This window comes from Phalacrocorax aristotelis, chromosome 3 (assembly GCF_949628215.1).
Source record: "Phalacrocorax aristotelis chromosome 3, bGulAri2.1, whole genome shotgun sequence".
Taxonomy (NCBI): Eukaryota; Metazoa; Chordata; class Aves; order Suliformes; family Phalacrocoracidae; genus Phalacrocorax; species Phalacrocorax aristotelis.
The window spans coordinates 84,804,534-84,831,704 of record NC_134278.1 but is presented as its reverse complement, the minus strand read 5'-3'; the positions used below and the strand labels follow the sequence as shown (position 1 = coordinate 84,831,704).

The following is a 27,171-nucleotide window of genomic DNA, read 5'->3' as shown; positions in this document are numbered from 1 at the left end:
TTTTAAGAGCCCATTAGTCCGCTCCACTAGCCCATTGCCTTGGGGGTAATCTGGGGTGTGGAATACCCACTTGATTCCCTCTTCCCGTGCCCACTCCTGTACTCTGGCAGCGGTAGAACGACTGCCATTCTCCGACTGAACGGAACTAGGCTTTGGGAGGGAGCTGAACCAAACTTTCAGGGCCCGCACTGTGTTTTCTCCCGTTGCTCGTGGAAATGCTTCGGCTTAGACTAGGCCAGAAATTACTTCCGCGCCGACTAGTACATATTGTTTTCCTTCCGACTTGCGGAAAGGCCCAATGTAATCGATTTGCTAAACTTCCCAGAGGGTCTTATTATGTCTCAAATGGAGTGGGGATTCTTCCATGGGGTGTCGCTCCAGCCGGAGTCCGTGATGTTCACAAGCCGAGATACAGGTCCTGCAAGCTTCCCGAGTGACAGGCCAGCCTCTGGCATGCGCCTCCTCGTATAAATCATTGGACCCTGCGTGGCCACATTTAACATGTAACAGTTCTAAGAGCCCACCCCAATTTTCTCCCGTTTGATTCTCCTCCTGCAGAGGGGCAATTCTGGCCAACTCGCCAGCCCTGTTATTCCAATCACTTGTCGGAGCACTCCCTTCCTGGTGGGAGGGCACCCACGCTATTGTGAAATCCCCATGCTTGGCAACACCTACGATCTCTTGCCACCTCTCCTTTTGCCACACTGGCACCCGATTCACCTCCCAGTTGTTCCGTTCCCAAAGAGGGAGCCAGTCTGTGCACCCTCTGAATACTGCAAATGAGTCAGTGTGGATACACACCGGAGTTCCCGCTCTTCCCTCGCTGTTGAACACACTGCATACTGCCACTAGCTCTCCCACTTGGGCACTGCCCTCGCCTTTGGTTACGATTTCCCTCTTGGTATCCACATTAATAGCCACAGCCCGATACTTCCACTCTTTACCCTCTCGTTTGGCAGAGGCATCTGTGAACCACACATTTCGCAGCTCCTCTGGAAACGGTGGGGCAATTTTAACAGCAGGAGGCGGGGTATCCTCCTCCAAAAGGTTTGTCACTTCTTCCTTCATGCTTAACACCTTAGGGGCACCTTCAGTGACGGAAAAAACAGCTACACTAATATTCAATTTTAGCATACCATTTTCTCACAGTGTCCCTTTGGGCCACCTCGTCAGGGGTTAGCAGGAGTCCCTGCTAACACAGGCTTAATTACCTTAAAAGGTCCCCTGAAAACTATAGGTTGTTGGCGTATGGTTTGTTCAGCTTCTCTAAGGGCTAAACTCACTACAAACCAACCCTTTTCCCAACTGGAGTATCGCTTTTCAGCATCCTTAGAACTTCTAGAATAAAACCCAGCCGGTCGAATAGGTCCTTCTGGTCCCTTCTGCCAGAGATGAATTGACAGTCCCCGTTCACTCTGAATCGGGTCGGTGGGGTGGATAGGGCCCAAAACTTGATGGGTGCTTACTTCAAACACCAGAAGGTGCAATACCTCATCACGGGCTAGAGCCCGTTCCCAAATCGCCCTCTTTCACAACAGGTCGTGTAAGAGGCGTGCAATTATTGCAAAGTCCAGGATACATTCTCTCCAAAAGACCAACAATCCCAAGGCACGTTGCAGTTTCTTTTTACTTTCTGGGGTCTTTACCTGATCCAATGCTGAGAGGGCATCCCGAGGAATACAAACTGACCCTCTTTTCAACCAGATGCCCAAGAACTGAACTTCACTGGCAGAGGTTTGTATTTTTTCTTTTGGTATTTGGAGGCCTATTCCTCCCAGACAATGAATAATTCAGTCCTGCGTAGTTTGCACCCAAATCTATGGTGTGTCCCCCTACTAGTATGTCATCAATATACTGGTAGACTTTAACTTCTTTCTGATGGGATTATTGTCAATTCCTGTGCTGGGGCATGGTGGGCTAGGGTAGGTGAGTGTTTATATCCCTGAGGCAGGCGAGCGAAGGTATATTGTTGTCCTTCCCAAGTAAAAGCAAATCGATCTCAATCACGCTCCTGCAGTGGAACCATAAAGAACATGTCCTTCACATCAAGGGTTGCCAAGATAGGGCAGGCCTGCTCTTGAGCGGTTGCAATTAATTTGGCAACGTTGGGTACTGCTGCACTCAGGGGACCAGTGTTTGCATTCAAACACCGATAGTCAATGATCAGCTGCCGTTTTCCATTACGTTTGCGCACTGGCCACACCGGTGAATTGTACGGGAAATGGGTAGGCAGTACAATACCCCGCTGTTTGAGATCCTCAATTCCTGGGACTATCCCTTCTCTCACCCCTAATGGCAACAGATAAGGTTTCACATTGGTAATCTTGGAGGGGGCAAGGGCAGGTGCTGTTTGCAATAGGTGTACCTCCACCCAAGGCATCTCAGCTAATTGCCTGATCTGGGGGATACCAGAAGACCATGCGTTCCCCTGGGTATCACACCACTGCCTTCCCTTTAAAAACATCTACGCCTAAAAGGTTCGCCTGGAAAGGTCCTTATGGCCACCACGGTATTGATGGGGGCTCCCTCTCCCGGTAACCATAGTGTCACGAAAGTCATGGGTGTCGACTGTGTTTTTCCCAGTGCATTTAAGATAACTAGATTGCTAGATGGGATCGAGGTCCCACACCGCTCTGCTTCGGTCCGCATCAATGCGGTGATTCGTGTCCCAGTATCAATGAGAAAAATTACTGGTCTTTTCCTTGGTCCTACAGCTACTGTGATTAATAAATCCCCCCCCTTACATTCAAGGTGAGTTGTCTTAAAAACATCCATCCTCCGCACCCCCGCCTTCAGGGAACGGAGGTTCTAGTTTCCCACCTTTTCCCCAGTCGGCTCCCTCTCGATGTCAATCAGGTGTGGAGCATCGGGAACCGGCTCGAGAGCGGCTTTCCTCCCTGACCATTTCTGTGCAAGCTTTTCCAATTTTGGGGTCGGGAGTTCATCCATCAGGTCTCGTGGAATACCCTTCTGAATTCCCAAAATGCCAAAACCCCTGTCAGCTTAGGGGTTTCTCTCTCCCCGAATAATTGCCCCAGAGTGGCTTCAAGTCTTGGTCCTTCCCTGTTGTCAGCTGCAGACTGTTTACTTGCTCAGCAGACCGTACGACCCTAGTTTTGTTTTTTCTGGAACGCTCCACCAGCAGGGCCGTATCTTCTCCCAAAATTCATTAACTCCTGCGCTGCCTCCCCCCACGTCCACACAGTCCTTCCCGACCACCAATGGTCGGGGGTTGTTAGCCCTTCTAGAGCAGCCGTGGTTCTTTCTACCTCAGAGGTGTTTTGAATTTTCCCCTGTAATTGGATCCCAATGGGTTTCAGGGAATCAGAGAGTCCCTGCATCAGCGGAGTCATCCCCTCCAGGTCCACCGGCATCGTCATCGGGGAACTCTGGTTAGGCTTGAGCTCCCGATCCTCCATCATTTGGACACAGGCCGCCTTCTGCACACTTTCCACTAACTGAGCCACCGTACCTGTTAGGGCAAGGGAATCCCCCCTCTAAAGGGTTCAGCCCCCCAGCCCAATATGCAGCCCTCTGAGTTAATGACCATGGGGATCGGTGATTACCTGTAGTTAGGAACACACCCAGACCCCACTATCCTTCTGCTTCTTTCTCTGACCACAAAATTCCATCCCGCTGACAGGGACACTCTCCACACATATTCTGTCTCCGATTCCCTTGGAGCTCTCACCAAGTCCTTTCTCAACTTTGCTAGTTCAGTTGCTGTAAATGGGACTTCTTTGGTGAGAACTTGAGGACGGTCATCGTTATTGTCCTCACAAAAGTGCTCTGTTTTAACCAGTGGCCACACGTGAGGGAAGCTTTCTACAGTTTCCCTTGCCTTCTGCAAGTCCCACCAAGGGGGAGACTACCTCCGCCACTGCATCCGCTTCCCTCAAGAATTGACTCCCCAATTCTTCCTTTAATGCGGAATATAGATTTCTCTCCTCCTCCAACAACTGCTTATTTTCCTTCAGTTGTTCCTGCAGTGACCTTATGGCCACCTGCAGTGGGTCTATTACGGTGTTGGCTTGACAAAGCCTCTGTTTCTTATCTTCAATTGCCACTGCCAGACTTGCTCCCAATACTGCACAAATCACAGCTTTTCCTTTCCCCGATCTAACCTTCGCTTCTTTCTGCAGCTCCCTTATCCTGTCTACTACACACTGTGGTTGAAACCAATGGCTTTTCGCCCAACCTTGTCCCTGGGGTGAGGGACGAGATCGGTGTGCCGCCAAAAGATCATATAGTGTATTTATCCCTTCCACTGGTGAAGGGACGCAATCGTGGGCAGCCCACTGCCTACTGAGCGGCCATCTTATTTAACACAACGGGGCTGTATCATCCTGACGGGGCCACACCTTAACATTCCAAATTGCCCCTATTCACCCCCAAGAGGTTACACGTTAAGATTGCACTTTCTGTTCTCTGAGAATCCTGCCGACTACGCCAATTTCAAATGTCACGATCCACTGTTGGGATGAACAAGTTGGCAGAGGTTAAACCCCCTTGCTTTCCAACGACCTCAGATAATTCTGGGAGGTTGGGTTTAACTTCTGATTGACTCCAATATTTTAGCGTGACTAGGTTCCTTTTACATTCTCGGGAGCCAAATTAAGTCAAGTGCCAAATCACTTTATTTGTCCAACAATAAATACGCGAGCGAAAAGGAGAAAAAAAAAAGAAAAAAGTGAGAAAGGGAAAGAGAGAGAACGAGCACGACAGTGTTGCAACAGATACCACCACGGATCTGCGGCGGTCCGTCCCTTTTGCCGTCCTTCCGGTCCGTCGGTCGGTGCGGTCCGTGTATCTGCTGTAACTTCGAACCCGGTGCTGGAACGTTCCAGAATACGCCTCGTGGTCGCCGCTGGTTTCCCCTTTTTATAGGATTGTCGTGCTGCATAGTCAATGACTGTTTTCCATACCCACGCCTCGCACTCGGCGGTGGGGCGCATGCCCAGTACCGCCACTAGAGGGTGCCGGAAAGTCCTAGAGGGTCCCAGTCGCCCCCCCGTCAGTCGACCCTGGGCCCGGGCGCGTGGGCAGAGGGCATGTACTCCAGAGGTATCAGGACACACACACTCCCGCCGGGCAGGACTCAACAGGCTGCCCCTGTGACCAAACTGTGCCGCTCAGTTGCCGTGGTGATTAAGCTTTGGTAGTGAAGCTTGTCCTGCCAACAATGTCGAGACAAGTTTCTAGTCCCTTACAGATTGGTGATTGCCCAGCTCTCCAGCCCGTCCACGTCCCTCTGCAGGGCCTCTCTGCCCTTGAGACTGTCAACAGCTCCTCCCAATTTTGTATCCTCAGCAAACTTAATTGGTATTCTTTCAAGTCCTGCATCCAAGTCATTAACAAAGAGATTCAAGAGTACCGGCCCCAAGATGGATCCCTGCAGAACCCCACTAGTGCCTGGCCGCCGGCCTGATGTAACCCCATTTACTACAACCCCTTGAGCCCGACCCATTAGCCAATTGCTCACCCACTGCATTACGTGATTATCGAGCTGTATGCTGGACATTTGTCCAGGAGGATACTGTGAGAGAAAGTACGGAAAGCTTTACTGAAATCCAAAAAGATCACACCGACAGGCTTCCCTTTGTCAGCTAGGTGGGTGACCTTGTCATAGAAGGAAAGTTGTTAGGCAGGACTTTCCACTCGTGAACCCATAATGGCTGGGACCAATGACTGTGTTGTGGTCTCTCAGGTGTTCTTCAGTAACTGCCAGAGTAATCTTCTCCGTAATTTTGTCAGGCACCGAAGTGAGACTAATAGGATTGTAGTTACCGGGGTCATCCCTGTTGCCCTTCTTGAGGACTGGGACAACATTTGCCAGCCTCCAGCCGACCGGGGGACCTCTCCAGGAGGTGCGGAGGCGCCTTCCCTGACCTTCGCTCCCCGGTAGGGGCTGCCCTCGCTCGGGCTGCGGGTCTGCAGGGGCCAGCGGCGCTAACAACTGATCAGGCAGGGGCAGAGACCCCGGCTCCCCGCAGCGCCAGCCCGGCAGATACCGACACCGCGCCTATTTGCGAACCGACCGCGGCAGCCGTTTCCCCGCCGTCCACGGTTGCGTTGCCCGTTCCGCCGCGGCGACAGGAGAAACCCGGGAGAGGATCGGGGCGGGTTCTTTGCGTCCGTCCTGCAGGCCGCGGCCCCGCCGCCGTCGCTTAGCAACAGGCTCCCGCCCTCCCGGCCAATCGGCGGCGCCCTCGGTACCGACCGGCAATCCGGAAGCAGAGGGTGCTCATGCACCCGCCCCCGCCGAGGAGGCGGGGCGGACGGCGGCGGGTCGGGTCGGGTCGGGACGGGACGGGACGGGGCGCCAGTTCCCCCCCCCGCGGGGACACCTGGCGAAGCGCCGCCACCGCGCAGGGCGGGCACTGTGTTACCCAAGCACCCGGCACACCTGTCCGCCCCGGCGGCCCCCCTTGTCCCCTCAATTCCCACACCCCTGTCCGCCGCGCCGCCGCGCTCAGTCTCCTCCCGGGCCGTGCGTCCGCCTGGCCCGGTCCGCCGGCGGCGGGCGGAGGAGGGGGCTGCTGAGTGGCGTCTGCCGGAGCCAACGGACGGCGGGGAGGGGGGCGGGCCCTGCGGGGGTGTCGGGTTCGAACGAGGCGTGACCCAGCTGACGAGCGCTGTGCGGAGCCGGGCGGCAGGCGCGGAGCCGGAGGGCAACGGTGGCAGCAGACGGCGGCGCACGGCGTCGGTTCGCGGTCGGCTCTGGCGCGGCGTCTCGCCCACGCCCTCGTGAGCCTGGGGAACCTGCAGCTCAAAGCCGCCACCAGCCACACCGCCATGAACCCCGGCAACAAGCGGAAAAAGCTCTGGCGGGAGGAGAAAGGAATTATCGCTCTTCCCGGTACCGGGCCTGGGCCCGCTTCTCCCGCATGTACCTCAGGGTCTTCCGTGAGGGAGGGCGCGGAGGGTGGTTCCGTCCCCTCAGAGCCGCCGCCGCTTCCCGGCCCCAGGGGCTGAGGTGACGGGGTGGGGGAAGGGGGTGCTCCGCGCTCTCTGCCGTTGCCGCCTGGGTCTCCCACCTGAAACACCCCCAAATCTCGTACACCCGGGATTCCCCCCACCCAGTCTTTCTCAGCCCTGAGGGCTGCCCTGAGGGCTGCCGAAAGCGGGGGGGCGGGCGGGCGGGCGGCACACCGGGTGTGCGCAGTTTTCGTGTGTTCCCTCCCCGTCTCAGTTACCGCTGACTAGCTTTCCCTGTGAGGAGAGGGGCCCTGGGGCTGAGGGGAGGGTGAGGGAACAGCCCCTCTCCCGAGGGCTTCCCGCCCCCAAGTCACCCTGTGGAAGTGTTTAAGGCCGAAAAGTTAAGCACATGCCGTCGAAACGTGCCTGTGCTTATTTTAATGCGTGTGTTTCCCACGAAAATGACGGTTTATTGGTATCGGTGGTGTGATGCACCGAGTTTAGTTTCTAGGGTTGATCAGCCGGGGTGAAATGTTTTGGGGGTATGGGGGCTCTCAGAGTTTTCCCCCCTCCAATTTTTCGTCTTTTTTTTTTTTTTTAAAGTTTTCTGCACCCTGTGTAGTCTAGATTTGTAACACCCCGGTGTCAAACTCTAGAGCGTGAAAACCACGGGACAATCATTTTATGCAGATCTTGCCATTTTGATGCTTCATATTCATCATGTGGAGAGCAATGTAAAAATTAAGAGAAATACACGCAGTGGTAGTATTTACATCGGCTAGGAGGAAAGGCTTCTTGCCTGGTGTGTTTACAAATATTCTAGAAATATACAGGGAGGAGAGGAAGAAAATGAATGACCCCCTGGTGTGTTTTATTTTAAGTTTTCTTTCTTGTCTTTCACACACACACCACACACCCGCCCATGACTGCGTGTGTGTTTCAAGCTAAAAAGGCAGAAGCCTAGTTTGAAGGGTAGGTTTCATCCTTTTCATAGGTGGCAAAAATCAAGTGCATATTTCTAAGGAGAAATTGTTAAAACACAAATAAATTGATCTAGATTAGCTGCTCCTCTTAAACTCTTCTCCAAGGAAGTGAGTTTTGTTGCATGTTTTTTCTTTCCAAAGGATGTTTCTGTAGTTAAGGTGAGGCAACAAATTTCTACCAGACATCTAAGCTTCTGTTTTCAACAGAGAAGATACAGTTAAATCTTCTCAGGCATTGCTTATGTGTGGTCAACTATAACTGACTTTCCCTGTGCAAGTCCTTAATGCTGTATGTTGTTACCTTCAAAAAATGCTGGTTTTGTGCTGGGGGCAGATGGGGAAGTGTTTCTTGTAGGCTCTGGTGAGTGTTCCCGTTACTCCCACTTGTCTCTTCCAGCTCTGCTGCTGTCTGTGCGAATTCATAGCCTGCTGTGTGGACTCAAAACCTTGGTAAGGAGGGTCGAGTCGAGGGGCTTGGAGGGTAAGCTGTAAACCTGAGATGCAGGCACGCTTCTGTTGCCTTAGCTGTGAGGATAGCGGTCTCCATCAGTACGGTGTTGTTACTGAACGCAAACCAGGAGTTACAGCTGCTGGTGAGATTTTTCTGTCCAGGGCGGCATGTTTGTGAATGATAGCTGGCATCTGTTTGCCTAGTGAGAACGAACAGCATTTGCCAGTCTTCTGCTCCACTAACTGCTTTCCAGCACCATGTTGGCCCCGGTGTTTTGAGTGAGGAGGCATTGCTCTTCAGCTTGTAGCCCTGTGTGGCTGTTCTTGCCAAGGACCCTCTTTAATAGAAGGAAAAACTATGGAAGCCCAGCTTCTTTCCTTCCTACCCAGATGGTGCTTTTGAAACCAAATCTTTTGTTAGGTCTGCATTTGCCTTTCCCAGGTGCTCCCGCCCCCCTCTGAAGCTGGCTGTGCTCCGGCTTCTGAAGCTCTGAGTGCAGTCGTTCTCAGCCTTTTATACTCTGAAGAACTTTAAAAAGAAAAAGCAGTCATTGCTAACTACTGAGTTCAAACCCACTGACAATGCCCTTGCTTTTCTTAATTACTTTCTTGGTAATTAAGGGTTGGTCCACATTCTCCCAGGGTGGATCTTGCTTCAGGACAGCTGAAACAGAGTAGGAGTGGGACTGGAGCTGATTTCAGTGTCTTGCACACAGGACTGGTCTACCTGCAAACTTTCAAAGGCAATTCGTAAGGCTACATGCAGAAAACTGTGCTTGCAGCTAAGGCTGTTGGAACCATCTTCCAGGAGGTTTGTGTATAACTAAGACTTGGTTTAAATTCTCACTACTGACTCGCAAGAGCAAAGTTTTCTAAAACCTTCCTATAGAGAGGAGTTTGTGTTTTGAAGGCACAGAACTGGCTCTGCAACCTCTTCAGCAAAAGGCAGTCGAAGTTCCTCTGCTTGTCAGTCCCTCAAACCTGACCCACACAGAAACGTGCACTCTCATGTTTGCCTTTCTGAGGTACTTCTAATGTGCACATTAAATACTTGGTGTTTTGTATGCTTGAAGATCAAGTGGTGGAGTTAAGTGCATATCTGTTGTGCATGATGGCGATCCTAATCACGTGAGCTTTGCTTTTGCATTTGGAAATATTCAGATAAGATACCAAGCCTGAATAATGGGAGATAAATGTTTTCATCAGCTGAAGCAATAGGTAATACTGTCAAAAATATCAAAATATGTTTATTTTTATAAGGGAGTCTGTGCTCAAAACCTGCTTTTGGTTATTGGACTGTGCTGATTGCAACCTGCATAATTAGTAAACTTTATTTTGCAAAAAAAACCCAAAACCCAGCAGAAGTGATTATTTTTTTTTAAGGTTTGATCTGAGAAGCAGTTTCCATGTTCAACTTGCTCACTGCTCTTTCAACTTAAGATGAAAATACTATTTTCATGTCCATCTAGTCCTCTATGCCAAAGGCAAATAATATGGGTCTAGCCCTCCCCTACGCCCCTAAAAATGCTTGAATCATCAGAGAGCATTTGTTACTGATCAATGTGTCAAGAGAAAACTATGAGTGCGGTAATAGTGGTACAATGCCACTGGTCAAAACAGACGCAGAAACTTGATTAGCGTGTGGGCGTCCTGATATGCTCTACAGTTCTACCCCCACCCCCATGTTTTTAGAAGGGGAAAAGCTCTGCATCTTGTGCTGAACGGATACTAAGCACTGATGAGGTGGGGAGAAGAGGACGTGGCTGCAAGTGTCATGTATGGGGTCTTGCTGAGGTGCTGGGTTTGTTTGTGGTCTTGGGTCATTGGGATGTTTTTTTCTTATCTTAGTACTTAATCCATTTATAGCAAGGTCTGAAGAAGAGTTAAGTTGGCAGTAGCCGTCACAATTGTACAATCTTTGAGACGTTACTTTTCACTAAATGTCTGAAAAAAGACATGGTGACTTTCTCAGGAGAAAACAACCATCCATGTGCATTTTAGTGTGGTAACCAAGTGTTATCTAAGGCTTAACCCGTGCCACTCACTTTAAACCCAGGTTCTGTTCTGCAGCACTTCAAATCCTGCAGATGCAGTTCGTGCTGAACCTGGTCTGCTTTTTAGAAACGTGTTGAGTCGGTGGATGGCAGTGGGCTTTCCTAGCACTTTGGAGTATAGTCAGCCAAAGCTTGTCAAACTTACATACTTGTATCACTTACTCTTGGGTAGCTAACAGATACTCTAGTGTTTTCTACAGCTACTGATTTTGGGCCCAAAATGGGGTTAAATGCCAGTGGGTGAGTCTAAAGCAAATGATAGCAGTTTTCTGGTATTGAAAGTTACATTGTTTGCAGAACAAAAGACCCCAACCAAACAAAAATGTGGTTCTATGGCCCCAGACATCTAGAAGGTGACATAACGTTTGCTTTAGCTCTGATTTCTTATGTAATGTGGTAGCCTTCTGTTAGTTTTGTGCCATGCTCCTGTCTTTACTTGCTGGCATTGGTAAGCTTGTTTCAGTAAAAATGTTTCAATTTTGATCTTCCTAATGCCTTTTTTTAAAGTTCTTGTTTACAAATGCAGAACCTAAAGAGCAAACTTGAATACCAGAAAACTTTCCATAAATAATGATTCTCTACTAAATAAACTTGCTGTTAGTTTTCTGATCTTTGAGTTAAAGTGGCGAGAAGAAGAGGCGCAGTAGTGATGTGGGAAGTCTGGACAGCTAAGAGGCGTTTCTTTCTGCTGAGCTGGGATATCCAGAAATAGGCACATGCAGTCATTTAGATGCACCGTGTTGAGCTCCTGTTACTTGTCACTCGTGCTTAGCTCTCTCAAATGGGATTTAATTGCATCAAGAACACTGAATTGGTCACTACTCGGTCAATGTGTAAGAATATATGCAAGCTTGCAAAACTCTTTTTATTTCTCTTTCCCCTAAACAGAGCGTCTGCTGAAGATGACCTTGGAAGAAAGACGCAAAGAATACTTAAGGGATTATGTTGCATTGAAAACTATTCCAACGTGGATGGAAGACTTAAAAAGTAAGAGCGAAAGTGATGGGAAGTAAAACGGGAGTCTCTTAAAATACAGACTATTCTGTTTTCTGAGCCTGAAGTTAGTTTTAGGAGGGCCAAGACTTAGAACCCATGTTGTTCCTAACAGTGTCAACCTGACATGAGGATGAGGGCACTTTGGTGTTGTGGGGTGAAACCCAGACAAAATTTCATGAAGTCTCACCGGCGTCCACTGATTCTGCAAGTATGTCAGGCAGTCATAGTAACACCAAAACCCTTAAGTGTGTAAAACAGTTACTCTGCATGAGTCTTGCTTTCCAGATACTACAGCAGCGAGGCGTGCCTAATGAACTTCATCTCTGAAAAGTTCATAATGGTATGGGGAATCTGGGCACAATAGTGTTGTTCTTGTAGGTGGCTGAAAAGCCAGAGGGGAATTGCACAAGTTGTTTTCTGAAAGTCCAGAAATGGGAGAAGATTGAATTCAAAGCCTCTCCTGAAAACAGCATTTCTTACTCATGGTCCTGCCTGCTTTCTTGGGATAAGGAACAACAGCCTGGCCTGGATTAACTCCCCTCTCGTAGTGTGTGCAGTAGTCACTGGTAGAGTTGTCGAAGTTCTTGCAGTGAAGGCTGACGAAAAGTGAGAATCTGATTCACTGACAAAGAATTCTGTATGTAATTCTGTAGCAGTGCCTCGTTCTTCGTCTAGTTTTCTTTCGTCCACACAGTGTGGGGAAGAAGGGGGACTTTTCCTGAGCTTGTTTCCTTCTCCTTTTTTCTTTCTATGTCTTATATTACGTGGCTGAAGCTTATGTTTTTTGGAGGGGGATCTAGCTCCAGTGTTTCCTGTTTCTGCAGATATAGGACTAGTTTTCCTACACTTTCGTTATTGTTAAGGGAAAATGCTGGCCTGTGTGAACAGGTGTGTAGAATAACCTTGTGGCTGCAGGTGAACATGGGTCTTTATGATAATACTCCAGGTGAGATGAGGCCTGGAACTCATCAGCCTTTTTTTAAGGAAATGGGAAAGCTGTAACACTTTTTTAGTACAATCTGGAGGAGCTGACAGATTCACAGATGCCATGGTCATAAACAGCTAATGCTATTATCTACTCCTAAAAGCATCTTTAATGACTTTTGCAGTGAAAATATGTCAGCGGCTGCTGAGCTCTTCAACACTGAGTAGTTGCATTACAACAGTACCCACAGACCTCCTTCTCCCATTAGAGTAGGTCTGTTACACCCTACAACATCAAGAAGCCTGTCCATCTAGGAAACGAAAGCAAAGGCTGCATAAAAATAAAAAAGATTACCTCACTTTTCCAAAGTTCGTTTTGGAGGCCTGCTGTACGTGGGGATATGCAGTGTATCATGTGGTTTAGCTGAGAGACTCTTCATCTGTTCTAGCTTGAACTATGTTTTTATTCTAACAACTCAGATAGTAACACGCAAAAATTTCACAGATCTTGTATTACTTGGGCTGCTGAAGGTGACAAGGTGTGGATTTACATTGTGATTGCTGTTACACTTCACATAAACAAAATGTCAGTGTCTAACATGTGGGTATTGAATCATGGCAGTGGTGAATTTATTTTCTTGTAGCTGCTCTTGCTTTCTTCCTGTTAGTACCCAGTGCACTGCAAAAAACGCTGGAAGGCAAAAGTTGTGCTGAAACACTTCTTTGCTTCTTGAAGCTTTTGTTATACTGTACATTCAAGAGAAGATATCCATGGTCACTTGTTTTCTTTGATGCATTTATTGTAAATAAGCCATGTGGAATAGTGAACTTCTAGGAGGTTAGACAGCTGAAATGCTTCCACATTTCAATGGACCAGTGCAATTAAGAGAGAGATGTATATTAATGTGATTGCTGCTGTATCTGTTTCAAACTTTATTTCCCTTAAATGTTGACCCCACTCTGAAGGTATCAAGAGTGTGCAAGAACGGTCTTTCTGAGCTGAAATACTGAAAAACTAGAATTTAAGTAATCTTGCTGATGAGAACTTTGGCTCTGTATACTGGGACATATGGAGAGCAACTGGTACAATCTAAATGAAACTGTGGAGAGAGCAAGTGAAGCTCCAGGTATGATGAAACTGGTGATGACTTGACAATGCCATGCCCAAGTTCTGATACTTTTTTCAAGTGAAAGGCTACTTCTTGCAGTGATAAGCTGAAGAAGTCTGAAGGGTTGTGGCGTGGGGTGGGGTGAGGGAGGAGCAGGGAATAACCAACTGTGTGCTTGACAAGCCAAAACAGCAACTGATGGGGAATGTGGAAAAAGTTCTTTACCATTTACTTCCAACACTGTATACAGTGAAAAAAATGACAGATTGATTAGTGAAGTGTGGAGTGGCTGTTCAGAAAGAGTGATGAGGAGAAATCAAGAAAGGAACCAAGAACAAATAAAGCGAAGCAGGTGCAATCAATCAGCTGCTGCAGTAAGAAGCTGTAGGAAAAGGGGGGAGCGTCTGGGCTGGCAATAGTCCCTGTAGACACTCAGCTGGAAATTAAGGGTGTTCAGTGCTGCATAGATTTTTGTACTGACTCTTAGGAAAAATTGTTTGAACAATACAAAAGCTTTATGGTACCTATTTTTAAATGCAAATGACTAGCTGGAGGGTGTTAGGAGATAGCAGTTAGTCACTCTTTTGTTATAGGGAAGCTTAACAGAAGATTATTGAAAAGTCTCTGTGTGGAACTGCTGAAACGGAAATGGCACAAAAGGTTCATGTTGGGAAGGAACCAACCTGACTGCCATGCTCTGTGTGCTCTTTATTGACAGGTTTGGAGGGCATACCTTAGTTTGTGGAGGAAAGTGTTTCTTCCCCGCTCTTCTTCCTCTACCCTTTGGTATCATAGAACTATTAAGGGTGGAAAAGACCTCTAGGATCATCAACCCAGCACCACCGTGCCTCCTAAACCATGGCCTGAAGTGCCACGCCTAGGTGTTCTTTGAACACCCCCAGGGATTGTGACTCCACCACCTCTGGGCAGCCTGTTCCAATGCCTGACCACTCTCTCAGTAAATGAATTTTTCCTAATATACAACCTAAACCTCCCCTGATGCAGCTTGAAGCCATTTCCTCTCGTTCTATTGCTAATAACTTGGGAGAAGAGACCGACACCCACCTCGCTACAACCTCCTTTCAGGTAGTTGTAGAGAACGATGAGGTCTTCCCTCAGCCTCCTCTTCTCCAGGCTAAACAATCCCAGTTCCCTCAGCGACTCCCCATAAGACCTGCTCTCCAGACCATTCACCAGCTTTGCCCTTCTCTCCAACATGCTCCAGCACCTCAATGCCCTTCTTGTAGTGAGGGGCCCAAAACTGCTCACAGTGTTTGAGGTGTGGCCTCACCAGTGCTGAGTATAGGGGCACAATCACCTCCCTAGTCCTGCTGGCCACACTATTCCTGATACAAGCCAGGATGCTGCTGGTCTTCTTGGCCACCTGGGCATGCTGCTAGCTCATGTTCAAGCAGCTGTCAACCAGCACCCCCAGGTCCTCTTTAACCGTGCAGCTTTCTAGCCACTCTTCCCCAAGCCTGTAGGGCTGCATAGGGTTGTTGTGACCCAGGTGCAGGACCCAGCCCTTGGCCTTGTTGAACCTCAGAGAATTGGCCTTGGTCCATTGATCCAGCTGGTCCAGGTCCCTCTGCAGAGCCTTCCTACCCTCAGGCAGATTGAAACTCCCACCCAATTTGCTGAAGAAGCCCAGTAAGACTTGGAATAAATTGATGTTAAGGTAAATTTTGGGAAGGCTGGAAGTCTTAAGAGCAGAGGGGATGTGTAACAATGTAAAGGCTTCTGAAGAGTGAAGTTGGGGAATTCTGAATGGCAGCTGACAAGGGCTTTGTCTCTCTTTTTTTTTTTTTTTTAAAGCAGCAAAGGTGTGTAAAACAATTGGAAGTTGAAAGCAGCTGTGTATAGTTTTTGTCTTTATCTTGCTCTTTGTTGACGAAAACAAAAAACTATGATTTGTGCAGGTCTCCTTATATGGACATGACTAGCCATGAGAAAAGAAGTTGGCATGTGTTTTGGCATGGAATTTGGTCGATATTTCTGATACTTTTTGGATTTTTTGAGAGCACAGCAATGTGGAATGCAGGGACTAAGCCTGGTGCCTGCTGCTCTGAACTGTGGCAAGCAAGCTGTCTTGGGCAGGTGCAGTTCCAGAAGGACTATGTTGTCAACACCTCTGGGTTTTGGCATATAACTTGCCAGGCTGCACAAGTGGACCTCAGAGATCAAGTATCATAACACTGCTCATTTTACTTCCACTGCTGTTATTGACAAGTGGCCCTCTTTAATGTTGGAGGGGATGGTAGGAAGGGAAAAAAACCTCTTGTTTTCAAAGTAGTTATGTAGATGTAAAAGCTTTCTTTGTTTTAACTGCCTTTATTAAGGAAATGAGGACCTGTCTACTTTGGAAATGAAGAATAATCCTGCCATACAGGGCTGGATAGTACATATATACTGTAATACATCGTCTTTGCCACTTCTTATCCTTCAAATATACTGAAGGAAGACATATCTCATCTGTTCTGTTACATACTTTGAAATAGTGTCCTTCCTGACAACGTGCGCATAATGGACTCGTTTTCCAAAGCTCTGGAATTTGTATGCCTTTACTTCATACCACTTTATGCTAGGCACTCGTCCTGTACAGCAATGGTAACTTATGTTTTGTGGTGCTTGGTGAATAATATGCCACCATGTACATGAATAATTAGAGTGTTTTTTTGAAGTTAAATATGCATATTAGCTTTTTCGTGGGTACACAGTTATTCACGAAGATTTCTTCACTCTTTAGTGGGGAATGTGAGAAATTACTTCAGAAAACTTTTTCTTGTAAGCTTTTTCAGAAAATCAGCGTCTTGGGAATTTTGTTGTCACTGAGTTTTTTGTGTCACTGGTAGAGGAATGTTTTGTTGCATTAATGGGGTAATCCAGAAAATGGAATAAGTTCTGCAGGTCAACTCGAGGCAGCTGACAGTCCTGCTGACTCTTACAGCCTCTGGGATTCGTTGGCATAGCAGTGGTGCCAAGGAAAGAGCAAATTCAGGTGATGGTTTAAAGACCTTTGTTAATGGTAAGAACCACTTTTAGATGAAGTTGAAATGGAAGGACACGGTAACCGCTGAGTTTTTTATTTTTGTTTAAGATTAAATGATCTGAAAGGTCTGCAATCTTTTTTTTTTTTTTTTTTAAGCAAGTCTTGAAGTATGTTTAGATGTTTTGGCAGCCTCTGGATTTTCTTAAGCTGCTATGTTTTTAGAAAATTACATGGTTCAAACTATTCAAATTAATCTACTTTAACACTGTATAATTGTATTTTTGTATAATAGTAAAGATTTGGCTTTAATAGAAGCGCCTTTGTACTACAAATCTGTAGCTTTCTAGATCTAAACAGTGAGTTGACACAAGATTACAGAGCCAAAGCATCTAGATGAGCCACTCAAAATGCTTCACGCTGAAAAGAAAATGTGGGGTAATGCTGAGCTCTGTTGACCAGCATTTCTTGGGATGGCTAACTAATCACAGGTAATACTGGGTTCTTCAGATCATCTCCATGTGGCCCTGTGTGGTGTATCTGTCCTGTGGGAACCAGGAATCAAGGTGGTGATCATCAAACAGCCTTTGGAAAGTAATCCCACTACTAAGCTGCAGTGAAATTCAGCCAGACAGCTACAAGGGGGAAATAGCGTATTTCTAAAACACTCATTATTTTCCGTTGAGTTATATAGAAGAAGAAATTATGTTCTACTAGAACATCAAGATTGTCAGAAGTTGCCTGACAATCAGTAAGTTCTGTCTGTAATAGCTATGTGGAACCAGTGTGCTTCAAGACCATGCCCCCACCAAAAAAACAAGTCCGTCAGCTTTTTTTTTCTTACGGTGACTTCAACAACTGTCTCTAGAAGAGATTTCTAGCTGAGTGACAAGGGTGAAAGTGAATCAAGGCACCTTAGCTCAGTGTGATGCTTGCTGTCAGTCAATGAAAATGGTGCTTTTGCTACTGAAACTCTCTGGTTAAGCTCACAGTACAGCAGTTTTTCAGCATGAATTCACATAGAAAACGGCAATAACTTGCATGCCACAGCTCAGGATCTCCTGCTACTAGCTGTGGCCTTGAATGCGAGTTCCAGCTTTGCTTAAACTCAGTACTGTAATTAGTTTTGTCCTTGGTTTTCATCTGTTGGCATGCTGCTCTGTTACTCATGCTAAACATTTTATCGCAGGGTCTCTTGAAGATTAGCGTGGTTACGGTTAGAAAGCTGTGTCATTTAGATGTGTGAAGAGATCACTGCTTATTAATGGCTGTGTGTACTAGCTGGGGGAGCTCCACTAAAAGATGTAACACCTGTGGCTTATATATGAATTGTGCGAAGATCATGGTAATGAGGTGTATTGAATACTTAGGAAATGATGTGTTTTTTGTGGAAGTGGCTATAAATCTGTTTGCTCATTCCTATTGTCTGTCCATGTTATGCATATATTAAGGAAGCAGCCAAGGAATTGGAATGGCAACAACAGCAAACTATGTTTGTAGCTTATTAGTCTGTTCTAAAGGTGTCCAGGAGTCTGCATGCCCATGGCATAATGTGGAGTGACTTGAAGGCTGAGACTCAAAAGGCTGCTGGAGCAGTAGGGAGTAACCGGAGCCCTGTGTGCTCTGCTTCTCCGGGGCTCTTGGCTGCCCTTTGAGGATCTGTCCTGAACAGATGCAAAGCTGCAGAGTGGTACAAATTTGACCACACGAGCTCCTCACCCTGCACACCTTTCTGTCTTCCTAACCATACACCTCAGCTCTTTTTTGGAATAGAGCGCCTTGCACAGCACAGACATTGGGAAAAACTCTTCAGATGCAAGCTTACTGGGGGTGCGTGTGGGTTTGGTTTTAGAGGCAAGTATTCCTACCTAGTTAGTGGTATCCCTGACACAAGTGAATAAAGCAGTGTGTGTAGTACAGCGGGGAAAATTTACAGTAAACAAAAAGAACCAATATGTATTCAGTTGACTGTAATTCCCTGGTGAGCTGCATGCATTTATAGGATGGATTAGCTGTCAAAGGAATGACGCCTTAAAGTGTTTTGGGGGGGGGAAGAAAAAAAGAGAAACCTGGCTTTCAGCAAATGTGAGAGATAATCATTAAAAAGCAAAAAATAAACTCTGTTTGTATAGATGAAGAACATATAATCCAGTGTGGCTAATTCTTTCTCGAAGAAAGTAAATCACTTGTCCTTGATGTAATTAAGACGATGGCTTCTTTTTAAGCTGCCGTTCCATTATTTAACAAGTTAGCTTCCATGCAGTGTTAAGCTTATACAGGACCTTGATAGAGTTCTCATTCTGTGGACCTTCTGCATGCAGCTGAGAGAATCCTCTTATCTCCAATGGCAGCCAGCTCCTTGAGGGGCAAGAATTAACCATAGGAAAGGAAATTAGCATCCTTCTTGAAGCGCCATGTTTTAAAGAGTAATAGTAGATGGAGATGCAAAGGGAAGTTAAGCATGTCTTTGCCAGAAATGACATTTCTAATGCTTTAAGTGCTGGCGACATGGCTCTTGACCTGATTAATAACTCCTAAGCTTCTGTCCCATGCATTTAGGAGAAAAACTCTTTTTTTTTTTTTTTTTTTGGAAGCTACTGAACATCACTGTACTGAAGTTTTGTACAGAGGTCCCTGAGGAAGTACTAACCAGAGTCAGAAGCGCCAGAGGATGCAGTGTGCTGTCAGCTGGTGGGCTCGCTCGGAGTGTGAGGGAAGATGGCTTTAGCAGCAGCGATGCTGTGTGCAAGTCGTTACGTGCTGTTCCTCAGCAATTACTGAGAAAGTGTAGGGTTTCTCAAGTTCCAGCCTGGAGTTTTTTGGTGGCTGACTTGTCTTGTATTCCAGACTACTAAGGGAAAGAAGAAGAATAGCAACTTTTGAGCGAGACGCTTTAATATATGCAGAGGAAAAGTAATAGGTTATACATCTTGGTTTCCAGTAATTTGTTTTTATGTATATGTCTGTCTTTTTTTTGATTATTATTTCCCCGCGCCCCTTTTTTTGTGTATAAAGGATGAGCTCCTTCTGAGCATGGGGGACTGCAAGATCAAGTTCTCAAATTATTTTCTTGCTCTACAAAGACAGTTCCACTAAGTCATCTAGGTTTTGCTCAGTATGGTTGCTTGGCTAAAGCCACAATGTATGATTTATGATGGATTGTGGCATATGTCCTCACAGTCTTTTGCGGACAGATGTGAGCCAACGTGCCAGCCTGACTGGAAGCCGTGTGTCTGTGATTAGCTTGAGGCCAAGATCAAACTATTAAATTGTAGCTCTGTCGTGGCTTACTAGTGTAGACCTGATGCCATGCTGACTGGCTACATGACTTTTGGGTATCTTCAAGTGTAGGTGGAAAAAGCTGATGCCCTCCTGCAGAAGACTGGGAACCTCTTTTGAGAAGGCAGTAAGAGACAGGTATGGCTTGTCTTAATTCACTGCAGCTTAGATGTGACAGGCATTTATGAAGGTGCTGAACTATTACTTTAACTAGGTTTTGCTGCCTGGGGCTAATAACAGTTAGTGGTCACGCATGGTAGGTCCGTCAGCTGCTGCTCTTTGGATGTGGGAGGCTTTCATCAAGTCTGAAAGATAACTGCCATGTAAGGATACTGGTTTAACTCCCTTGATAAGGTAGGGGGATCACTGATACAGTTTAAGCTCGTTGAGCTCTCTGTTTGGATCATATTAACCAGCTTTCATGCATAGTTGCATTTGCTTCATGCACCATTAAACACTTGATCATACATGTGTTAAAAACCCAATCACTGGAAACCAGATAAGCTTGGTTTCCCTTTTTTGGTTCACTAGAGCCGAACTGCTCACCACATAGAAATGTCTCTAACAGATCAACTAATGTCAGAGTAAGTTGTCGTAGCCCTTCCTATGTGCAGTGATGTGTGGCTTTCTCCCGTGAGAGGGCATCTAGCTGATGTGCCATTGGAAAATCCAGTCGACATGGAATTTCTCAGCCCTGTAGGAAGTGCTGCATGTGGATGTGTTTGTTATGATCCACAGAAAATGCTCCTCTGTGTCGGACAGAAGGCTTAACAATCTGGTTTATATTTCAACTTCTATTTTGCACAGCTTTAAAAACCATTGACGTTACAATTTTGTGTGGCTCCATCTCACCAAGAAATCTCTCTTCTTTAAATGGGAGGGAGGGGTAAGCATAATTGTGCGCAGAAAAGGTACTGAGACTTGCAGCTGTTGGGTGTTGATTTGGCATGTTTGCAGAAGTGTCACAGGGGCCTTTACCAAAGTTTCCTGCTCTGTGTGTGTTTTTTTTTTTTTTGTGGCCAGGGTGCTCTAGAATGCACATCTTGCAAAACTGAACCACTCCGCCTTGTGCTGGTATAGCCAATGCATTTCTTTCTGAAAGTGGAAATAGTTCTCTCCATGCCCCTCTGTGCTAGTAGCATCTCTAGGAGTTCATGGTTGAACACTTAGTTAGAAAGACTGCTCTATCATTTACCAACAAGATCCTGTCCAAAAGACTTAGTCCATCTATAATGCATATGTGCAACCAGTTCTACGCTTTCTTTGTAGCTGTCTTGCTTTAAAACATTTACCTGCCTTATCCTGCCCTTTGCTTTTTCACAGAGGCTTTTTTTACGCAAATATCAGCCTCTTTGGTACTGGTGGTTAGTCTGTAAAGGTGTTGTTTTTCATTTGCTGCACAAAAACTATTTGTAGTTGAAGTTCAGCCTGCGCTGGATGTATTCCTGTATGCTTAATGTCATCTTTTCTGTGTGAATAAGGTACTCTTTAAAAAGAAGGCACTGCTCTCATACAAACATATTGTGTGTTGCAGTGCTGTCCTTTTGTGGGAATACTTAATGACTCTGTACAAACTGAAAGCAAACCCCAAACTGTTACTGAGGGTATGGATCAGTTAGGTTTAAAGAAAAAGTAGCATTCCGTTTTTTCACCTTTCTGTATTGCTACCAGAGTTCTTACATAAGAAGGTTTCTAAGTGTATTGCAAATAACTAAATCCAGACAGACTAGGCAATGCACACCAACACATGCCTATATTGACTTAAGGGCTTTGAGGTTTGCTGTGTCTGTTAGAGCTAAATCTTTCTCTTAACTGCTAGTGAATTTGTAACTGCTTGTGAGTTGGTATTACTTTCTATTTTTCATGTCTTTAAAGTAAGCAAGTATGACTCGCAACACTAATTGGTCTGGTAGAGTCCTATTCAAATATTGAAGATTTTCTTCTGTACCTTGCTGTTTGGATTGAAGCCCTGCTGTTTCTTAGGGTAGCAAATGACGTGTGGTATCTCAGGGAGTAGGGGAAGGGAAATGCAACGGGGTAAGCTCTACCCACCAAGCTTTATGTCTTAATGCAGAAAACATTATGTTTTGTACCTGCATAAAAACTTGCCTACCTGTCCCCTGGTACCAGAAAACTAAAGCTCCTGCTCCCATCTGGTAAGCAGTTGTCACTATATCTCATGCAGAGAGGTTCTTGAATGACAATGCCGTGAAGTATTTGCTGACAGTTTTGCAGAAGTTTCATAGTTTGCTGGTAGTAACTTTTTACTTCCAAGCGATGCAGTAAGTACTACAGAAGGCTGTATTGCTGACTAGAGAAGCTGTCGCTTAGCAATGGTGTAGGGAATTCAGAAAGCGGAGAATGTAGAATAAAAATTGTCTGACTGGTTAGTAAGCTAATGGATTTGTAGTTTCCCCACTATAAACTGACTTTAATTCTGCTTGATGCTGTATGTGCTGTGCACACCTACTAAAAATTGGTTTTCGCTACTTGGTGAATAAAATAGATGCTGGACAAGACCAAACACACCTGGCTGCTCATGAAAAGGCATTCTTTTTCCAGCCAGCTTCTAAAGCTGAGTGAAGGAATATGGTGTTGCTGGTAGTGTGAGTCTTGAATGAAGGTTCATAGTTATACCAGGAGGTACTGGACTGATTTGAACATTCCAGGAACAGATGTATGAATGCTGTGGTATTACCAAGACACAAGTGAAGGCGTTCTGCTTTGTCTTCAAAGGAATCTAGTGAAGTAGCATCACCCTTTAGCTTTACAGGAAAGTAGCAACATACAGTCAACATACAGGCAATGAACAGTCATCTAAGAGAGTGTAATATTTTTTTCCTCTTAGTTTTTGAACTTCCGTTCTTAATTAGAAGGCCTCTGTAGTAGAGGGAGGTGTTAAAGTAGGAATTAAGTCAGAGGTGATGCAGTGTAGTTCTTGCCTCCATCTGACCTTGGTTGACGATTTAATGTACTTCAGTACAATGCACACTGTTCTTCTGGAGGAAGGATCTGTGTATTGCAATTCTTGCTGTCCTTCAGACCGAGGTACTGATAATCAGGCTCTGGTAAGACCTTAGGAAATATACTGTCCAACAGCAGTTTTATTGCAACATATGGTCAGAGAGTCTTGAATCCCTCTGAAGGTTCACATTAAAAAAACCCCACCAAACAAGACAGTGACTGAAGGAATTTCTTGAAAAACACAAAACGTGTCTCCTTCTGGGTCATGGCTAAACCAGCAGCCGTTCCTATGGACCCTAAATCGCAAGATCTTAAGCCAGCAGAAGCAAACGTAGCAGCCACAGCAGCTGGATGCTGACTCTCTGAGTAAACACACAAATACCCTAAGGCCTCAGCATAATTCGTTGTGTCTTTGCTGTCACTGTGCATGCCACTGAAGTGAGGAGACTTTGATTTATGAATTGACAATTGCATGTCCCTGCCAACCAGGTTGCATCACAAATGGGAAATGAGAATGTATTCCTTTTCTTGTTCTCCTTGTTTGTTATTATTGCTTTCTCAAACTTTGGTCTTTGGTACTTTTGTACTCCATACCAAGTCTTCTTTTGTTTTACAAGAACTTTAAAAAGAGGACAGGCTTCTCCATTCGCTCTCCTTCCTCTGCTCCCAGACTTAAAGGGGGTTTTTGCCTGTCAGTTTTGTTTTTGGGGGACATACAGAGCTGTGTGGGATAGACTGAGGAAGAAGGTGAAATATAACACCGTAAGGACTATGCAAGACCCTTGTGGCACAAGAATAACTGCATTTTGCATGAGGGCTGTGTGGGTTGGTAGGACTGACTGGCTATTTTTTATCCATTCTCATGGTACTTCACACTCTTTAATGTATACCATAGTCTTCAATGGTTCCAATTCAGTCATTCAGTGACTGAGAAGTAGAGGCTCATATTTACAGTCCTGCTTATGGGCTGTTGATAGCCATATCACTACATTTAACTTGGACCAGGTGAGTTAGTAATGGGCTTTTTGCATCAGCTTTAGAGGGGTGCGTTTATAGCACTGTTGAACTCCATTATGGTGTGGTTCATTGGATGTGAGCTCCACAGTTAACCAGTGGACATCAAGTGATGCTCATGTCCTCAGCTGTGGAGATATGTCATATCTCCTGAAAAACCTTGGACGGGAGATATCATGACCTCCTGACCTGGACTGAGCGCAACCTCAGCAAATTTGAGAGTGCTACAAAACTGGGGAGTGTAGTTGCTGCACCAGATGAGCAAAAAAAAAAAGAAAGAAAGGACTGGAGCATTCCCTCTGCAAAGGAAAGGCTGGGAGAGCTGGGGTTTAGCCTGAGGAAAAGACACCCCAGATGGGATCTGATCAATATTTATAAACATATGACGGGAGGGTGTGAAGAAGATTGCGCCAGACTCTTCCCAGCGATAGACAGTGATAGGACGAGACAGTGGGCACAAGTTGAAAGAGGAAATTCTTTCTGAGTGTAGGAAAACACATACTGTGAGAGTGGCTGAACACTGGAGCAGGTTGCTCAGCGAGGTGGTGGAGTCTGTCTTTGGAGATACTCAAACTCCAACTGGGCCAGGGTCCTGGGCAACTTCCTCTGGGTGTGACCCTGCTTTGAGCACGGAGGTTGGACTTGACAATTTCTAGAGGTCCCATCCGACCTCGTCCGTTCTGTGATTTGTGGTGCCCGTATGCCTCATAAGCTTTGTGCTTGGCTATAGTCCTCGGCTAATGCAATTGCGCCACTTTGTAATTAGCTGGAACAGAGCATACTGGCAGAGTATGCAGCCGGAGAGGTGGTGTTCTTCATCAAGTGGCTTTGACTTGCATGGTGTGCTGCATTTTTGGCTAGGTGGAAAGTGATTTGTCTGCAACAGATGTTTCTTCCTTGTGCTCAGGTTCTGATCTCGTTTAAGTCCAAGAAGTGATAGAGCAAATCTGTATTACAAATCTGAAGTACTATAGTGCACCTGTGAATGCTTTCCCCCTGGTGATGGAACACATAGAAATAATGCTTCTCCTGATTTAGATAAGCAATTGCCTTTCCTGTAGAGTCATCCATGGTTAATAGGAGTAGGAGGCGGCATGTATTGTAACAGATCTTAAAACCTGTCTTCTCTAACACTCTGTAAGCCTATACAGAAACAAATAGAATAGAAAGCTGTGTTAAATGTGAGGTTAGTAATTGCTAATATTTTGTAACTTTTAATCTGTACAAGACGCTTGTAAAAACAAAGCATTAAAAAAAGCACTGAAGGGAAGAGTGCACAGAGTGTGTAGCAGGATTGGTGCTGTACCTTTCCCTGTTGTCAGATGCACTCTTAGAGCTTGCTCAACTCCTTTGTTTCTTTGGCAGCCCAGGAAAAGTGGAGCAGTGTCCCAGTCCAGCCTTTTTTTGAGGGTTCTTCTGGGAGTGGAAGGGCTGGCTCTTGGCTGGGGTTGATGTCGGGGCTTGCTCAGGTTCTTTTCCCAGCGCTGTTTGCAGATCATGTTATAGACTGCTGTTGGAGAAGCCTTTCTTGTGGGGATACATGTTCCTGCTAGTAGCTGTTATACCAGGGATGAGATAGCGGGCAGACTTATTACTTATTTTTGACTTGGAATTAATATACTTCCTTCAGCTGTGAATTCTAAAGCTGACTATAAATTATGAAACACTCCCATTTTCAGCTTTGTTTCTTGCAATTCAGTCTGTTACTCCTGTTTTTATGAACTAGAGGAAAAAAACCATTAAGTCGTCCTGACTTGTTTAACACAATTTCGTTTTAATACCGCAAGCCTCTGAGCCTAGCTGCTGTAAATCCCTTACACTTGTTCCATTTCTCCTCTTACCTGCTTTTGCTCGTGGAGTGCCAAGAGCTGCTTTCTTGGCTGTAGGTATCGCTTTATACTGTGGGCTTTTAATAACTATTTTTACTATTTTGTGAGCGCTCTACTCCTTTATTATCAAATAGTTTTAAAATAAAAATGTGTTTTTAACAGAAGCTCTTCCAGCTGTAGGTTTTTCTACTCCCTTTGGTTGCAAGATCTTTGGTATTGCTGTAGGGATTTCTGTAATTGGATGTGTGAGACCTGTTTCAAAAATTAACATATTTTAAAGTGTACTAGGCTATAAAATCCTGGATATTTTAGCAGTGACTCAGTTTCAGAGTTGATTTTACAATGTTAAGTTTGTGCCACCCTTTTCCATCACACCAGCTGAGCATGTTCATGCCCTTTATAGGGGCTCCCTCTAGTGAGCTGTTCTGGAAGTCCTTTTTCCTCCTAGTTGTGAAGAACTTACTGTGTTTTGTTTCCAAATGCAGTTTTTGTTCACTACATCTAATGTGTTTTTCTGCATATGTATAAGATGTAAGGATCCTTTTCCTTCGGTGTGAGCTGGAAGGGGTTGTAAGTAAAGCTGAGGCATAGGACTGTCTATTTGCTGTACTTGGTGTTAAGACATCAGCTTAAGAAGATCCTTCAAGAAGGATGTGGCTAGAAAGAGCTCAGAGGTGTTGGGAGCATGGGTAAAGGCTCAAAGGGTGTGACCTGGGAGAAAAAAACTAAAGGAAGTTGGGTTGGGTAGACAGAGGGATAGAAGCTGATGAAGCAAATCTGGAGGGAAAAATGGTGGTGGGACAAAAATTTTCAACTGTTTATGATGATGATTTTCACCTTAATACATATTCCTGAGGCCGGGGGTTGGGGGGAACGGAGGACCTAGAGCATTTGTGGTGTCTCCACTGTTGTGTATCTTGAAAAACAGCCTAAACAAAACAGATTTTGGGAAGGATGTGGCAGGTTCAACCCTATCCTTTGTGTGTGTGGCTACACAGATCACAGAATCACAGGTTGGAAGGGACCTCAGGGATTTAGTGACCATTGACTTTGCTTTCTGATAGGAGCTACAACAAGCTTTCTTGCATTACTGGAGTTTTTTTTTTAAAAAAGCTGTCTTTATTTTTGTTATTTCTGTATTAGCCATGTTTTAGTATACTGCTACATTTCCCTAGCAGATGTTGTTTCTTGTGGTTTCCGCCCCCCCCCCCCTTGTCAAAATCAACCCAGAGGAGGGATGGATACGATCTGAATTAGGGCTAGTGAGGCAGAAGAGGAAGATTTGAGCATTACTTAGGTCAGAAAACTGGCAGAGAGCCTGAGTAGGCACTTGGGAAAAAATTCAAAACTTAAGTCTTATGGACTGCTTTTATGTTGGGTGTCTCCTTAGGGTTCTGTTAGGTCATCGCTTGTGAATGTGCAGATTTTTGGTGTACATGTGGGGTTGCTTTACATCTCTGTGTCTCACTTTGCAAATTCAATTACATTTCTTTCAAATGAATAGAATTGACCTGACTGTAGTTATGCCTACAGTCATTTTACGATGGAGTTTGTGTTTTGCTGTGAGTGGAATTCAGAAAGGCATTTCAAAAGTTTGTGAGTATTCCATTTACCCTCTTCCCTAAATAGTTTTCTTTATATGCCAGTTCATTCTTTGAATTCATC

At 45.7% G+C, this 27,171-nt stretch overlaps 1 protein-coding gene and 1 pseudogene across 1 annotated transcript in view; one reads left to right on the top strand and one right to left on the bottom strand.

Annotated features, from left to right (window-relative positions):
• Positions 1-1,999: 1,999 nt before the first annotated feature.
• On the bottom strand, positions 2,000-4,955 carry LOC142055619 (uncharacterized; annotated as a pseudogene).
• Positions 4,956-6,577: 1,622 nt separating this feature from the next.
• Positions 6,578-27,171, top strand: part of LOC142054980 (ADP-ribose glycohydrolase MACROD2-like) — a 31,213-nt gene continuing 10,619 nt past the window's right edge. The window contains exons 1-2 of the mRNA XM_075088257.1: positions 6,578-6,859; positions 11,294-11,392. Coding sequence (XP_074944358.1) covers positions 6,796-6,859; positions 11,294-11,392 — 163 coding nt within the window. The 5' untranslated portion in view covers positions 6,578-6,795. The remainder of the gene's footprint in view (positions 6,860-11,293; positions 11,393-27,171) is intronic.